This window comes from Bombus fervidus, chromosome 3, assembly GCF_041682495.2.
Source record: "Bombus fervidus isolate BK054 chromosome 3, iyBomFerv1, whole genome shotgun sequence".
Lineage (NCBI taxonomy): Eukaryota > Metazoa > Arthropoda > Insecta > Hymenoptera > Apidae > Bombus > Bombus fervidus.
The window spans coordinates 16,991,000-17,007,670 of NC_091519.1; the positions used below are offsets into that span (position 1 = coordinate 16,991,000).

Below are 16,671 nucleotides of genomic sequence, written 5' to 3' on the forward strand. Positions count from 1 at the left end.
GTAATGTAATATCCGTTGTTTAAAGATTCTTATTTTCATGACACGGTGGACGTGTTAACGTCATTCCATTTAGAAACGTCCGATGGAACGGGATAACAAGTGGCAAGCAAATTCACGCGAGTGATAACCGGAAGACGAGTCTGATTACCGTAATCAGCATATGTATGTATGATCCGAATCTCATCAACTCGATAATCGAGTTTCGAAAGAAAAAGTCAATAACACTGGATTAATCGAGCGAATCGTTGACATTTTTGTCGTTGTATCTGTGTAACGATCCTCCTCTCTGTTCTGATTTCAACTTAGTCGTCGAATCGATTTTCGAAACCGGAGAATTCGCTTCGATACGCTCGACAAACTTCGGCTCGAGTTTTCTGTTGGATAACTTGGATCTTGAATTTTACGCCAAACAGAGACTTTGGGATTTTCGCGTGTAGCTTCTGCTATATCGTTTCCCTCGTTTCACAAGTTAGCGACAGTCCATGCAGTTTGCTCAACACTCGAGCACACGAAGCGGTCACACGATCTGGTTGCGTAACATAGCCACGACTTCGTATCCTTCCGGTCTCGCTATGTCAACCATCGTTACGAGAAAACCGTAAGCAGATCGGAGTACGCCATTTCCATAGGTTTATCATCGACGATTCGATTCCACGTTCGATTAAATAAATCGACTTCGATTAAAATAAATCGAAGGAAACTCAGAGTCGCTCTGAGTAGAATCAAAACGAAGATCGTACGATCGAAGTAGTTACAAATCGATGAAACGGTAATTTGATTTTGAAAGTTTTTCTTTCGAAAGAGAAAAAGAAACATTGTTTTCTGTTCGAATCTCCTCTCGCGTTCCTCGTTTGCCATTATCTTCCGACGGAATTTCAGGCAATCGTTGATCAAAGAAGCGAAAACGCGCGGTGAACCGTATGCGAAACAGTGTAGGTGGCGAATTAATCGTCGACGAACCGTATCCATTTCCTCGTCTTCCCATTCGTTGCTCCTTGAACCGTACGAATCGAGACGCGCCGCGTGTTTTCCGAACGCGAACGTCGAAGTAAATGCGAACCAAAAAGAACCACGTGATCTCTTTTCTCTTTATCGTGCCCTCTTTCCGTATCCCTGGAGAATTCTCGGCCAATCTCTCAGAGTTTCCTAAAGTACACGTAGCTTCGAGCCGAAAACGTGATCGAAAAGGAAGATAAATGAAAAAAGTTTAACGGGACAAAATTGAAAAATTCAAACTTATTTCTTTGCTTAAGAACTGTTACGAATCGTAAGGGAAAATAATTATTTAAAAATCTACAGTCGCGTACGCGTTCTTCACTTTTGATCTACGTGACTTTTGAATTTTATGGACCATTCTCAAATCAAATTCTCAAATAACGAAATATAGATCAAACGGTGAAAAGGAGCCATACGGTTTTCACGATAAGCGTCGTATCTCGAAAATCTTCTCGAATCCATCTTGTCGATTCCCGTACGAGCGTTTATTACTTTTCCAGAAATTTACGAGGCAATTTTATATCGATGAGATATTTAATCGGAAGCGGTGATGATTCTTTGTGATTGATTCACGCCAGAGCAACGGTTCTCTGATCTGGACCAAGTCCTTGATTTCTTAGAAATCGTGTAAGAATATTCCGCAAACGTTTTCCGCACGCTTGCTGCTAATCAACGTCGAGAACCTTGGAATATTCCGTTTGACTTCCTTGATTTTTCTTACGACTTTTCTATTTCTGTAGAAAAATTTTGGTCCATAAATAAAGATATTATCATCAACCGATATTATCGTGTCGTTTCCTCTTGCGTTTCGATTCTACTTGCTAGGAATCAACCGCATCATCGTTAACCGATGTTCTGATAATCAACGTTCCTCTACATAGAATCGCTTCGAATCCATTGTTTGTTTCAAAATCTCGAATAAGAGGATCGAGGTGAATGAGCATCCTTGTATTCCCGTTACGAGCGTCCTCGAGTCTCTGTGAAAGCAATGGTGATCGTAACATCGCGTTTCATTGGTAATGCCGTGGCGTTAAATCCGACGCGTAAAGCTGGAGGATTTTAATTATCGTCGAGAAGGCGAGGATCGTCAACGCCTACGTTCATCTGCCATTCTACAATTTCTGCATTTGAACGTCAACGAATTTCAATCTCGCTCCAAGTATCGCAATGTACGATAAAACAATTGCAAAAAAAAAAAAAAAAAAAAGAAAGAATAGCATCCACTCAACCTTCTTCATTTTTAGAAACTAATTAAACGATTTAAAAGTATCGACGTTAATACATCCTTAATGCGAAAAGTTTAGGATAGAAAGAGCGCGATAATGAGAATAAATAGAAGAAAACTATTCTTTCGCGTTTTCTGACTATTAGCGTTCAGCGTGAACGAGACTTTGTTTTAATCTGGAGTACCGTTCGACTAGCAAATTACGCTCGTTTTCCGTCTCGCTTTTAACCGTATAAAAGCATCGCGATTAAACGTTCCGCCCTCGTAGTATACCGTGTAACGTCGGGCATTAAAATTTAAATGTGATTGCAGTTTCGTTTAACGATATTAAATAGGAATTCCGCGGGCCAGCCACCGCTTAACGACCGTAACGACCGACCGGCACCAAAGTTACGCCTCCTTTCGCGTTATTTTAGCGTTCGTAACGTGATAGCGCGGCGACGGAAGCAAACCCATTGGCCGTACTTCTCTTCTCTCTGGTAAGAGGGTTCCTTGTAATGTAATTACCCGTGACCGCCACATACCTTCGATAGCTTCGATGCACGTCATCTCAACGATATGATTCTGGAAAACGCACACTGCCTGGAGATGATATAACACTATGGTACAACATTTGTGCATTCAAGTTTTTCAAGTCTGTTTATCCGTTATTCCAATCTATGAATTTTTCTCTCGTTCTCGCTTTTCCGTGAATCAGCGAAGGGACTTTGAAGCTTTTAAGAAAATTTTTCTACACGAGGGTTGATTCTTTCGCGAATTTCTCTGTTCTCGAGTTCGTGCAACACGTTAAGAGTAGAAAAACACAATTGGATAGCGGCGAACTGAAACTTTAACTGTCCTTCGATTTTTCTAATCTCATTTCTGTCTATTTCGATAGGTGAAATGAGTGTTCGCGTCTCCGATTCGCGTGATGTAAACTTCTCGAGCGTCTGTTTCTAATTTCACGAGTAGAATACGTTTGATTATTACGATATATCGCCAATTTTCGTACGGAAAGAGCGAATTCGCGACAACGAGCGTTTGATACAATTTTGCGATAAAAACTGCGTGCGCCAAAACGATTATTTTGTTTGTCGCCTTCGAAAAATTTAACGAAAATCTTTTTTTTTTTTTACAATGGTTCTTGTTTTTCAAAGCTTGCATGTACTTTCGAGCGATGTACTCGTGTTCCACAGAAAGCATTTGTTTGTTCGTAGCGAAAGAAATTCCACTTGTCTTACAATGATCGACTTCGTCGTTTAAATTTCGGGAACAGGGTAAACTCTTTCAGCCGGTGTGCTTAAGTTTCATAAGAAGTTCCTTCGCCCTTCGTTTTGGAGATCCGAAAAGAGACACCGCTCGCGTACACAGGACTATAAATTTAGACGCCCGAGTACTTCCAAAGTGGCGCGATATTGCTTGCGAACCGAAGTAGCGGCATTTTCCAACCGGATGTCTCCAAAGGATGAACATCTAGAATTCTGTCGAAGAAGCAACCTCCGCTATGGTGCATCGTGTCACGAAATCGTTGAAAATTGCAAGCATCTCTTGGACTCTGTAAAGAAATTGCTCTAAATATTTACAGCCATTAGTTTTCTTTTTCACGTTATTATTTTTTCTATCGTCGGCAAACTATTCACCTTGCCTTGGTTTGTAACAGCGCAACGCAATAATTTTAGAAATAAAATGAAATTTCTCGTTATTAGAATTCCTCTGCACGATAATTTAGCAGATCGTAATTAGGCTGCGAGTATACATGCAAATTTAAGGTTTTACAGATAGAATTAGAAGAACGAATTTCGAATAAAGATTTGTATCTCTACGCATCTAAATTTCCAACCGTAAACATCTATATTCTACTGATAAATATCGTTCGTTCGTTCGAAATTCACTCGTTCGCGAGAACCCAGAAAATACGTTCGGTGATACAGTTACGCGTTTCATCTGGAAATCTGTCGAACGACGGTGATACTTGGCGTGGAGAAGTTATAAAAATCAACAGCGGGTAACACGTTCCCTTGAAAAATCGTGTAATACGTGTCGTGTACTGCTTTAGAGGGCTATTAGAAACATTATCGAGCTGATATACGAAGGTATTATCGGGCTTATCGAGCAAGTTATGAGATCAGGATACGGTATTACCACGCCTCGTGTGGAAGGAACCCTGTCGAAGCCACGGCGGCAATAATAAATAAACAGCGTGAAAGAAATGGGAAACTGCGGACATACGTTCGACCGAAGATACTCTCGAAGGATACTAAAGCGAATTCTTCGTGAAAGCGTTTCGTTGTTTTTCTCGCCGTTCTTCTGTACCTAATTTCTAACCCTGCGACATTAAGCTTGTTATTTTACGAGTGACCATTTTGTCATTCGAATACGGTTAGGTAATTCGTAAACAGTTATCTGTTTTACGCGACAGAAATGATAAAACGAAAGGCGAATGGTAAAATTGACAGATAGTGTAGCATTTCGGAGAAAATCACCGTAGTTCGCTTCTGATTTATGGGTCGTTCTCGACAGACGAAGAAACACCGTTGACGTGTCGGTTTCCAGTGGCAGCTATGTTCGTGAAAATAAAAGGCCATAGGGAATCGTACGATAGGACGATATTTACGTTTGTACGAGATGCCATGGAATAAATTTCCGGTACGATGAAATTTTCCTCTTTGATTGCCCGATGCACACCCCTTTAACGTACGCTAATTGTTCATACGCGATTAAGGTTAATCCGTCGGCAAGCTTCTCATCCCATTTTCCGAACCGTCGTTCGTTTTTTGCGTAGAACACGTACACCTAATCGTTCATCTCTCGCGAAACTATACCTCACCATATCGAATATTTCGTGTCTTAGTAATAAAAAGAAAAAGAAACATAGAATAATTCGATTATTTTCTTAAGGAAGTGTAACACCCTGAGACGTCTAAAAACATAAAGTTTAGCGATTTTTCGCATAAATAGTTATGGAATGGGAGACTGAGATTTTTGTAGGAATAATATCGATTATAAAAATATAAATATTCCGCTTTTTTGAAATCGTTAGGCTCGCGAAACAGATCCTTCTTTTATTCTATCGCAAGAACAAATTATGCGGCGTCGGACAAACAGAAGTTAGTTAATCTCTCAAAGATTTCGCGTAATGATTTAAACAGGGAACTTCATCTCGTTATGGACGGCGGATTCTAATTGTTACAGATAGGTATTCAACTACTGTAATCCGTTAAGCGCGGCTGTATTTACCTGGATTCTGCAACCTGAATTACCGTTTTGCGTTTACCTGTTGTTTGCTGTACGCTGGAAATTCCGATGATCGCGCGGGAATATTCAGAGGGAGTTGGTAAAACGAGATTATCTTCCGCGGCGTATTGTATCTCTTTTGCAACAAATCGTTTCAAATATTTAGATTTTACTGTGGCGGAAATTAAGATATTTGGTAATTGATCGAGTTATCCTACAGTGTTTAACGAATATCCCGTATAGTTAACTGTTCGATCGATGTTCATATTCCTATCGCAAAATCGATTATGGAACCCGTAGGCGGAAGCTTTTTCGATAGCTTTTTAAGCAAATCTTCGAAAATTCCCAGCTCGTGTTTCGAGTGCTTTCGTTATTTAACTTACGCTCTCGAAGATCCTCGCAGTATCGCGCCGGCTTATATCGTCAAATAAAAACCATCCGTAGTATAAAGTTGCCAATGTTGACTGCAAGAAATTACTATCAGTTGGCGAATCCATGAGAATCGACTACACTACTGTTCAACAAGTTCGCCCCGATATATCGTTTAATCTGTTCGTATCGACGATCCGATAATCAACGTTTGTTCGACATTTAATTAAGAAAGGGAAATTTCTCACCGCGAGATCGCAATCTCGTTCATCCAACTGTTCTCGCTGAACGAGAACGCCGCGATGTTCTCGTTCGTTCTCGCAATTTCGAGTAAGTATTTTTACAACGACGTTTACGTTGCTCCTGTTCATTTTTTAAATGCATCCCCGCTGGGACTATCTACGAGTAGGTCACATAATGATCTGCACTCGTGCTCGTTTCTCGGCTTTTACGAGCACGCGTGTAGACTGAAATTAACGAGCTGAAACGAACTGTGCTCGCATGTGATACGTTGAAGCTTGTTTCACGACTGGCCCCGTTCGAAACTGTGCGTGTATCTTCGATATGGCTGTTGTAGCTACTGTGCTTTCTAAACAGAATGAGTTTCGTTGTTAGCTTGATCAGATCTTATACTCGAGCTGCTTTCAACGACGAATCGATTCTCTTTTAATAGCCGAACGTTGACAGCACTTCGGTAATTTATTCTTAATTTAAGTGTCAAGATGACGATAATTGGAATAAAGTAAAATTCGATATTCGCTGTAAAATTTTAAAAATTGTAACATTCCTGAATCGCAAGTAGCGATGAATCGATTCTGTTTCGTCGAGTATCCTGGAAATTAGAATACATTGAAATTCAGATTTCAGTCTGATTTTATGAATCTGCCAGTAGGCGAAATTTAGTTTTTCTTGGGTAAAATTTCATCCCTCGCGAGGTAGATACATTCGGACGAAGAATAACTTGAGGTTCAAAAGCATCGTACTTTTAAATTTGCGAAACAGAATGATTGTGTGCCATAGAACGACGCGTAGTAATGAAAACCTCCTCGCAGTTCAAAAGATATGCTGATTGAAAGGCAAACGTAGGACAATCAGCGCGACTTATATCGCTAGTTTATTGAAGACCAACGTTCCTTAAACACGATTCCATCCTTTCATTGCCATCTCGATTCTTCAACGTGTTACTTGCGAAGGCAGCTTTTGATCTTTATGATCAGCTCTCGAAACTTTATACATTCACGCGTTAACTTTTACTTTACTTTACACAACTTGATACAGAAAATTGATAGCGACTAACAATTTTCTTCCTCTTGCCGTCTTTTTTTTTTTTTTATACGACAATTGACGGTCATAACGTCGATTCATTTGTTGCTCGACTTCATCGAACGCTTTTCAAATTACACATTTTTGTCTCGAAGGTTCGATCAAGTCAAGCAAGAATCGTGATCCACGAACACAGTGTCCATCATCGGATGATGAAACGATGTTCTCTTCGTATTCTTCTCATCGTGCGCGTATACAAGAATTTTTCAAATTCGAACTACAACGACAGTTTTTTTTCCTTTTAGTTTTAAGACTAACGAAAGTAAATTCCCATAACTACGCCACACGCTGTCAAACGTTCGCTATTAGTCTCCGTCCACGATGTATTTTTCAATTTGAACGTTCTGAAACGTTTAACTTTCTAAATGATCGACACGTTGCTTTCACAAAGTAAACTGATCCGAAATACAGCGATAAATCACGAAAATACGCTACGATTTCTTGCGATAGTCTTTGGAGCAATTTGATCCCGATCTTCGCCACGATTTCTCTTCCACACAATGTGCGCCCTGTCACGAGTAAGAAAAGAGGGTGAATAAAAATCGAAATAACAGAACGAGACATCGAGGTAGCAAGAAAATACGAAAGAAAGCTGTTCCAACCGCGAGTCTCCAAGGCAACTTGTTGTTCTCTTCTTCGAGGCATGCTGTATCGATCTTTCTCAGCCGTAGATCGAATAGACTCGTTCGTAAAGACGTTGAAGCACTATCGTCGTGCTCCTTACTAGAGAGAAACGTGTCGCTGAAATACACTGTCTTTGGCACGGAAACCATTCGCCTTTTTCTTTCGTTGAACCATCGACGTTAATCGATAAATACATCGATCGACTACACTATATGTATATAATATGTACAAATTTGACTTGCTTTTCTTCTCGTTTAATTTATTTACCAATGGAATTTCATTAAATTTCATATGATCTCTCAAGCGAAGGCATTCTATACAGAAATAAGACTCGCCTCTTCAACAGCCATTCTATCAAAGGGATTCTGTTCTTCGATAGCGCTTCTGTTGCTGCGCTTGGCAAACTCATCGACGATTCGTTTATTCTCCCGGTTGTTGTGCGTGCGTGTAGAGTTAACTAAACGGAATGACCACGCTCTTGACCCGTTCTCCGAGAGCAGTAATGGCGGCACGTGCGTCACGGGTCAAGCAATGCTCGGCCTCCTTCCTCGGCCGATTTCCAGTGATGTTCCAGCCTTTTTGCGAGTAATGTTCGAAACCAGCTACTACAACGAAGGAATGGAACGAGACAAATGTACAGAAATGGGCGTTTACATTCGGTCGACGCACGAACGTGATTTTGGAGCAGATCCTTCGGTAACAGGATCGCGAGGGAAAGTAGCAAAAATTCGATGAACGATCTTATCGAGTCGCTGTTTCGACGATTCTAACGTTATCTGAAAATTCGTTCCACGACATCGATCTTCTTCGTTCCTTAAAATCGGTTCTCTTCTTGCACGATGATCCTAGGCTCATCTGATCACCGTGACAAGGAAAAGAAAAAATTAAGAGGCCGTCGTTAGCCCGTCGTTCGCATTTCGTTGAATCGTTATCTTCGTTTTTTTTTTTTCGTTTATTCTTTACACCTGCGTCAACAATGTCAATTGCGTTCCATTTTTCATCGCGTCTTTCTCTCTCTGCGTTTGATCTCTCGGCTCGTTGCCTATGGTAATATTCGATCGTGACGTCATGGTCACCGTCGTCGTGGAAGTTTTGCTGATCAGTAATCCTCTCTCGGCGTCTTCGTCTTCCAGCTCCATCCTCGATTGACCGGATGTAGCCTGTCGATTCGACTGAAGCCTTTCAGCGTTCGCCTTGTTCCTCCGTGGAAATACACTGTTCTCGATATGCAACGTGGCATTCACGTCCTTTCCAGCGGCGCAAGTGCACGCTTTTAAGAAACTTTTCTTGAAATTATCGCTGAGGAAAGCGTATAGGATAGGGTTCATCGCGCTGTTGCTATAACTGAGGAAGCCAGCGAGTAAGAAACTGGTAATCGTGATCTTGCTCTGACACTGTTTGGGTGGAGTGTAGATCAACGCCACTTGCATCAGCCAGTAGGGCAGCCAACACAAAACGTACACCGTGATCACTGTCAGCACCAACTTGGTCACTTTACGATGAGATCGTTTCTTCTCTTTGGACTTGTTCTTTGGTCCGACCGTTTGAAGCTTCCTGATTACGAGGAAATAAAAGATCAGAATGAGAATCAGTGGAATGGCGAAGCCTAGGATGAACGTGTATAAAGTAAAGGTAGTGTGGCCTCCGCGATCGTTTGGCCAGTAGATGTTACAGTTGATTCCTTTCTCAGACTCCATCGCGTTGGCGTACAGAAATATAGGGATCATAAAGAGAGCGCTCGTGGCCCAGGCTGTTAGAGAGACCACTTTGGAGATGAACGGCGTACGAATCTTCGGCGAAGATATCGGATGACACACGGCGATGTAACGATCGGCGCTCATGATGAACAGGAAGATGCTACTGGTAAACTGATTGATGCTGGTTGTAGTCATATACGCTTTGCACATGATCTTCCCGAAGATCCAGCTACGTAGGCTCATCGTGGTCACCAGGAAAGGTATTCCTATCAAGAAACACTCGTCTGCTATGGCCAGGTTCACGATGTACATGTTGGTCACTGTTTGCATCTTCGAGAACCGTAACACCACGTAAATCACCAGAGTATTTCCGAGAAGACCAACGATGCAGACGATAGAGTAGAGAATCTGATTGACCAGCGAGACGATCGGCAGATCAGCCTCGCAATTCTGGATCATCGACTCCTCCTGATTCATCACGCGAGGATAGTCCATCATGCTCGGCGTCGTCTCGTAGCTTATTATCGTGGCGTTCATTTTGCTCCAGCCCTCTTAGATTCTTCGTCCAACGAACGATCTTCGTCCCCTTCGTAAATTTACTTTTTTCTCGAACGATCTTCTCCCGGAGATTATTCACACGATAGCTTTCGATTGATGGTTCAAGAGATCTAACTGCGATTACTCGGCACGAAGAAAGATTACCGAGACAGTCTTTACTTTCTCTTTTTCACGAGATTTGTTCGTCTTTAGGGGAGATACGAATGTATGAACCGCCTTTTAGGAATTAAACGTGCGTTCGTCGTATTCTGTCGGGGATCAGAGGGTAGACGAAGGATCGCTGCGCCGACGACGACGATACGAGAGATGGATCCGACGTCATTCCGTCAGCCGTGAAACGATCGCGCTTCCGGACACCCGATCACTCGGAAGTCAACGCTGCACGCTCGTCTTCTCTCGTTTCCTCCCGAGCACGCGAGTCTGAAACAAAAGAAAGCACCGTTTTTCAAATTTGATTTCACGATGTTCAAGCGTAAATGGACGTTTCTTCGGACGAATCCGATATTATTTCTTTATACAGCTTAAACTTAAATTTGTCTTTAAGCGGTTTCGATACAAACAGAGAGCGAGCTAAGCTATTGAAAACTTTCTGATTGAATTGTGCGTCCTGAGGATTTTTTAGATCTGCAGTACAAAGATTTCGTTGGCAAGGGTTCGACGAGTAATTTCAACCCCATTATTGACAACAATAGACTCAATTTGTGTGGTGTATAGCACCGGTTGCTTTCATCGGATGAATCGATGGAGGGTGTGTCTCAAAGAGAAGGTGATCGAGAAGTTTGAACCATCTCAAATTCTCATTGCTTTCGTAATACGAGTTTGATCTTACGATTATAAGTTCTAAGTATTTTCAATAGTTATATCTGACAAAATAAGTATAGTCTCTTATATTGTTTACGAACCAGTATAATTTTTTATTTCGGTTGTAAAATTACAGTTAAATTATCGTTACAGTTCAATTAATCTTCGATAGCTCGCGATACCAAATTCTTCGTATTTCATAAATTAAATATGTAATATTATGCACGCTTGCAAACATTAATCATTTGAATGTGCTACATAATTAATAATCGATAATTAATTAAACATACATCTAAAAGTAAATATACATGAATTTGTAAATAATTATCACTTTTTGTTGCCCTATATTATATATATATATATAAAACAATGCTTTTACGGTCAAAGCTTGGAAAGCATTCGCAACACGTTTGTTATACAATTGGCACGAAACGTTAAATTAAACAAATGTGAGCAAGTAAACTGGAACACCCAAAACACCGCCGTATTCCATTCTAATTAAATTCCACTCCAATTAAACAGAAACACACTGCTATATCATATTATACTTAACTCTAGTTCTCTACGACAGTTCTCTATCCAAACAACCCTAACAGCGCAACTGTTGATTTAGATACTAGAACTTGGTGGAATTTACTTAAACCTCTTGGAACGTTCGAAACACTTAAAACATCGCTGCATGTCGCTGTGGTCGTTCGGTAAACTCTTCGATAGCAGTCGATTCGAAATATTTCTCGCAGCTGTCGTTCGAATTCTACTTTTGAGTTTGGTTTTCTTCTACCGACTTTGTTCATAATTTCGCTGTATTATGTGATAAATCATTCATCGACGTCATAAATTAAGGACTAACCTCTCCAAGGTCGTTCTCTTTTCGAAATAAACCTAGCAACGCGATTGTTGATCAAACGAAACGTAAATCTTTGGGAACAGGATAGCTGCACCGAAAACCGAGAATCCTGTTGACAACTCTGGAACAAGGAGAGAAGGTTAGATTGCGAGGAACATTACGGTGATCCGAGTTGACTCGTGACTTGAGAGTTCAACGTTTCGGGCAACCACAGCTTGTGGCTTTCGCCACGCTGGTAAGCCGAACAAGCGGCTCGAGAAACTCGAGAACTCGACGCGAAACTGCACCAGATGTTCTTCGTTGCTCGAATGTTTAAGAATGATTTTCAATGCAACGAAAGCGACTACGCACGATCCGTTGGTAAAAGCGTCGCAACACTGGCGTTGATCACTTCGCACGATCGTTTGGCCAATCCATCGCTGTTTCCCGAGACTCTGATGCTTCTAGAAGTTGCAAGATTCGGATTAGCAATTTTTTAGAACGAAGCAACGACCTAATCAACTCTGGTAGATTTTTGCTCGGGAACTCGGAGAACAGGTAAGAGCTTATGGTGAAAAATTGCGGACTCAGGGAAAGGTGAAGTTCGTTTGATTCGGAAATTGTTTTTTGATAAAAATACGAGTGGCTGAGAATCGTAATGGTAAAATTAGACGAAATAACAACACCGTAGCAAGTTAGCATGCAAGAAACTGTTAAGGTTATTTGATGTATGTGGAATCAAAGAAACGCGTAGGTAAATTGTAAGGCATTGTAAGTATATATATATATATTGTGAATATTAAAGTACAAAGTGTGGAATACAATGTAAGCTGGTCCAGATCCGCACGCTAGCAATGTTGCCCTGAGACTAAAAGAACGTCGCACATGTACCGCTTATGGTCTGTCATCGACGCATTCTTTTGTCTATGCGCTATCGATGGCCTCGGCGCTCGAGAAAGAAGTGGCGCTCACTTCAACAGAAACTAACGTTACTTTTCCAGTTAATACTTTCGAATGCTTTACAACATTGACGCGCCTCGATTATCCATCGATTTGATCTGAAATAATTCGACGAAACGATGATCGTGGAAGTTTCAAATCGGCAGCATGAATTCCTTGCTTTGATTACTCTCGCAAATTAGATTGCACGTCTCGTTTGAAAATCACGATGGTTCGCTCATGAAAGATCGTCATTATCGTTTCGGGCGCGAGTATTATTATCAGGAAAGTTCGCGTTGTTCGTGGAAAAGAGAGAACCTCGTTCTCGTTTAACTCGCTTCGCGTTTTCTCCAGTTTCATTAAACGCGAGTCATTATCGATATCCAATGGAAAGTGTTATCTGTGTTTTCATCGGGTCGCTGCGCTGAAATATTATTGGTTGGTCGCCTCTTCGACGGAAAGTTCGCCGAAATCCTCGTTAAAGCGTTGAACTACGAGATAATCGGGAACCAAAAAAGGATCTCCTTCTCGTCCGACTCGATCGTGAAGATTTTCAAGGAGCATTCAGGTCGATCGTTCCATTCGTTTTCTATTAAACTCCGTTGAAGTGGAATTAAGTGGACGCGCGATCGCAGCACGGGAAACATATTGTTTTAGAAGCGCTCATTAGTCTCTGGTATGAGACGATGCGAAACGAATGGCGATATGACGAACGTTTAAACGGTGAGAAAATTCGCGGTGCGTCGCGTTGCTCCGCAAGCTAATGAGCGCCGATCGATCGTCATTATCGGGCCATCCTTTCTATAGCCTTGCAATTACCCGTAAAACGATCGTCTTAACGTTTCAGCAATTTACTTTCCGCCCCTTTTTACCCTGGCAAATTTATTTCCGCATTGTTTGAACAACGAGTGGAGCAAACGAAGATTAACCGTACGAGTGATCGCTTCACTGAACGAACGTTTTGATCAAACATTCACGACTATCTTTATTATAAAAAAAATTAAGCGCCATTAAATACAAATACTGTTATTTAAATTGTAGAAGAAGAAGAAATTGTTGCATACTAAATAGTTTAGTTAGTAATTTTTTATTTCGACCTAATTCCCTGAAAGATGTATTTTCCTCGGTTGTATAGATCTTCTATTTCACGAAGTCATTTATCAGGAACGATCACGAACAGACGCTACAGCGAATAATGACGCTTGTTCTGGCCAGGAAACAAAGTAGCAGTTGCGACAAGGTATTATTAGCGTATTTGCTTGCAACGTTCCGAATAACCGCGGTACATCAATTTTGGCAGAAATCCAGATCTCAACAGCAACACGTGGAATTTTCGTATTAAACGTCGAATTTCATTCGAACTGTTTTCCAAATGAAACCTCCCTCTTATTGCGATTTTTTCTTCCTCCGTGTTATTCTTCCTTCGTGCTAGAAAATATATCCTCGAGAAAAACACAACGAAACGTCTCATTACGTATACATCGTTTTCGTATTATTACATAGTCTCCTTCTGTCCCTGGGTAATATCGCATAAAAGATGAATAGCACAAGTCCAAGGAGAAACTAATATTCTACATTGTATTCGCTTGCCCCATTCTTTATCAACGTTCTTTATTTTCACCGAGAAAAAAGAACCACAACTCTGTCCAGTATACAATTAACCATTGTGTATTTGCTACAAAAAGAAGAAGAAAAAAAAAAAACAAAAAAGAATATCACGGTAATAACCTTCTTCCGTGCAGTTCCCGAGTACTTTTAATGAAGTGCAGACAGTTGTAGAAACGTATCAGCATTTCATCCAATAAACTCGTGGTCCTCGTATTAATTTGATATATTAATCTAGCCACAAAAGATAAAGAAAAAAAAAACAATTAAGCACAGATTTTGCTAACAAACTTTCAACAGACTTACGATAAAACAAACGCTTAACAACACGCTAGCCTGTTTGTAAGGTCAGATCTTATTCTGATAAATTTGTCACCGTATTACTGCGCGTCTGGCTTATGAACGACTCATATCACTGATACGGTCCGTGTTCGTTCTTGTATAAAATTGAGAGTCGCGCAGCTTACAAATTTTAATATACGCCGATCTACATGCAAAAGTGGAACTTCCACTTGACATCGAGCTTCCAAGGTCAAGCAAATTTTTCACTCAAGTTCTCAAAAAAAAAAAAAAAAAAAAAAAAGACACGAGAAAAGAGAGAAAAAGAAAGAAACGACAGATTTCAAGAGTTTATTTTGAAATATACGTAAGATAGTACAAGATCACATTAACGATGTAAAATTTACAAAAATATTAACGATGATACTCGAAGCTTCTTCGTTTAAATATTGTTTATATTAAAAGAATTCTCTATATATAATAGAATCATTACGCAACGGTACGTTAGTCGCGTTAATATCGACTTAAATGATAAATAACTTGCTGTCCATAGATATTAATCTCGTGGCTTGTTATACGGCAATGTTTGCAAACGGAACGGAGAGTAGAGCGAAAGCATAGATACGATCTCTAATATATGAAGAAACCAGAGGAATTCGTATTTCACGAATTCAGGACGATACCGCGGTATCGATACTTGTTGAGCAAAAGTCGTCCGTTTCGCCACAGAGGCCATTTATTTCAATGTTGTTGTCGTAGAACATAGTCCACCGTGCGGAGCATTCGGAGTTCGATAATTCTCGTGTGTCAGCGGCTGCAATATCGTAAAGCTTAGTTAGTCTTCGCGTGCAGTTTTAAAAGTGAAAAAAAAAAAAAAAAAAACAGTCGCGTCAAATGGACGATGGTTCGTTAATAAACTCGACCTGATTCGTCGGATAAACCATCGATTAAAGGCGGAACGATTTTCGAGTGGAAACGGTCGCGCTTGATACCCTGTTCAGCGAGGGGAATACGCAGCGAAACTCCATCTACGGACCTTGTAACATCATTTTACGACCGCCGGAGAAGATGCGCTGGTTACATCGGCAGTCGGTTCACACGCAGCGTCGATCAATACCTATAGCTTGGAATTAAATTCAGAAATTCACGTAATTTACGTGGAACCAATAATATAGGGTTTCGCTACGTCGAACTGGTATTCTTGGAATTTTGAATTATGCGACAGCTATTGCTAGTTACTCGGCCTTATTTTATACCGCAACTATCGACGAATGATGTATGAAACTGGTACCAAGAAATCAAAATGAAATGTGTGTAAGAAAATACATAATATACGTGTTACGTAATACAAGAGTAAACAAGCTTGCACTTGTTTGTACGTTTAACGAAGAATTATTCAAATTTCTAGAAATTCACCCTGGTATTAATCTATAAAATTTCCATCAAAATTTTGCAACTGATAGTTTTCTATTTTTAAGAATAAACACTCTAACCGATCGATTTGCCACTTCTATCATTGTGATTGGTTTGCCTGAATTCTGTGTTTAATTTTAAAAATAAAAAGCGGTAAAATTAAGTCTATATTCCGACGTAACCTTAGTAATTCTTAACACGCTGGTTTCTCATTTCGCTGATACTTCTTATGCGAATTTTCATTAATAATCGAATGGACTGATTGCCGAATGTTCAATTATTTAGTCGACACGAACAGAAATGTCGCTGATAAAATATTAAATTTAATTCATATTCCTAGTGTGCCAATCTTTCCCTCCACAGACAGATGAGATATTAAAGTCAGATTTAATTCCTACAAAGGATAGATCGGCAAAATTTATGTATAGTTCTTTCATTCCGGTCGTCAAAGGAATTTTTGGATCCGAGTGTAGGTGAATTTCACGTAGAATATTTAACGAAGCAAGATCCGTGTGATAAGAGAATTCGAAAAGAGCTCGGCAGACTACGATCTCAAAGTTAAAATGTTGACGAGCACCGTCACGAACGCAAGTATTAAAGAATCTAAAAAATGTAGGCTCCCCATAAAATGTTCCAGCACGTACAAAGGACTCCCTCGGTGTTTTACTTATGGTAATCACACACGCCGGAAATTCTTCGCCGTATAATTTATTCCTGCAACTCGTTTCAATTGTTCCAGTCTAAACAATTGAAAATTGTAAACGCAACCTAGACCGCAGAGTTTCACCTCTATTCGTCCTGTT

The 16,671-nt window shown here is 40.4% G+C and overlaps 1 protein-coding gene and 1 long non-coding RNA gene across 3 annotated transcripts in view; one reads left to right on the forward strand and one right to left on the reverse strand.

Annotated features, from left to right (window-relative positions):
- LOC139985361 (uncharacterized) overlaps window positions 1-16,671 on the forward strand; it is a 126,085-nt gene that overhangs the window by 49,203 nt on the left and 60,211 nt on the right. The window lies entirely within an intron of this gene.
- LOC139985357 (somatostatin receptor type 2) overlaps window positions 1,809-16,671 on the reverse strand; it is a 76,455-nt gene continuing 61,592 nt past the window's right edge. The window contains exon 2 of the mRNA XM_071999747.1: window positions 1,809-10,425. Coding sequence (XP_071855848.1) covers window positions 8,710-9,984 — 1,275 coding nt within the window. The 5' untranslated portion in view covers window positions 9,985-10,425 and the 3' untranslated portion in view covers window positions 1,809-8,709. The remainder of the gene's footprint in view (window positions 10,426-16,671) is intronic.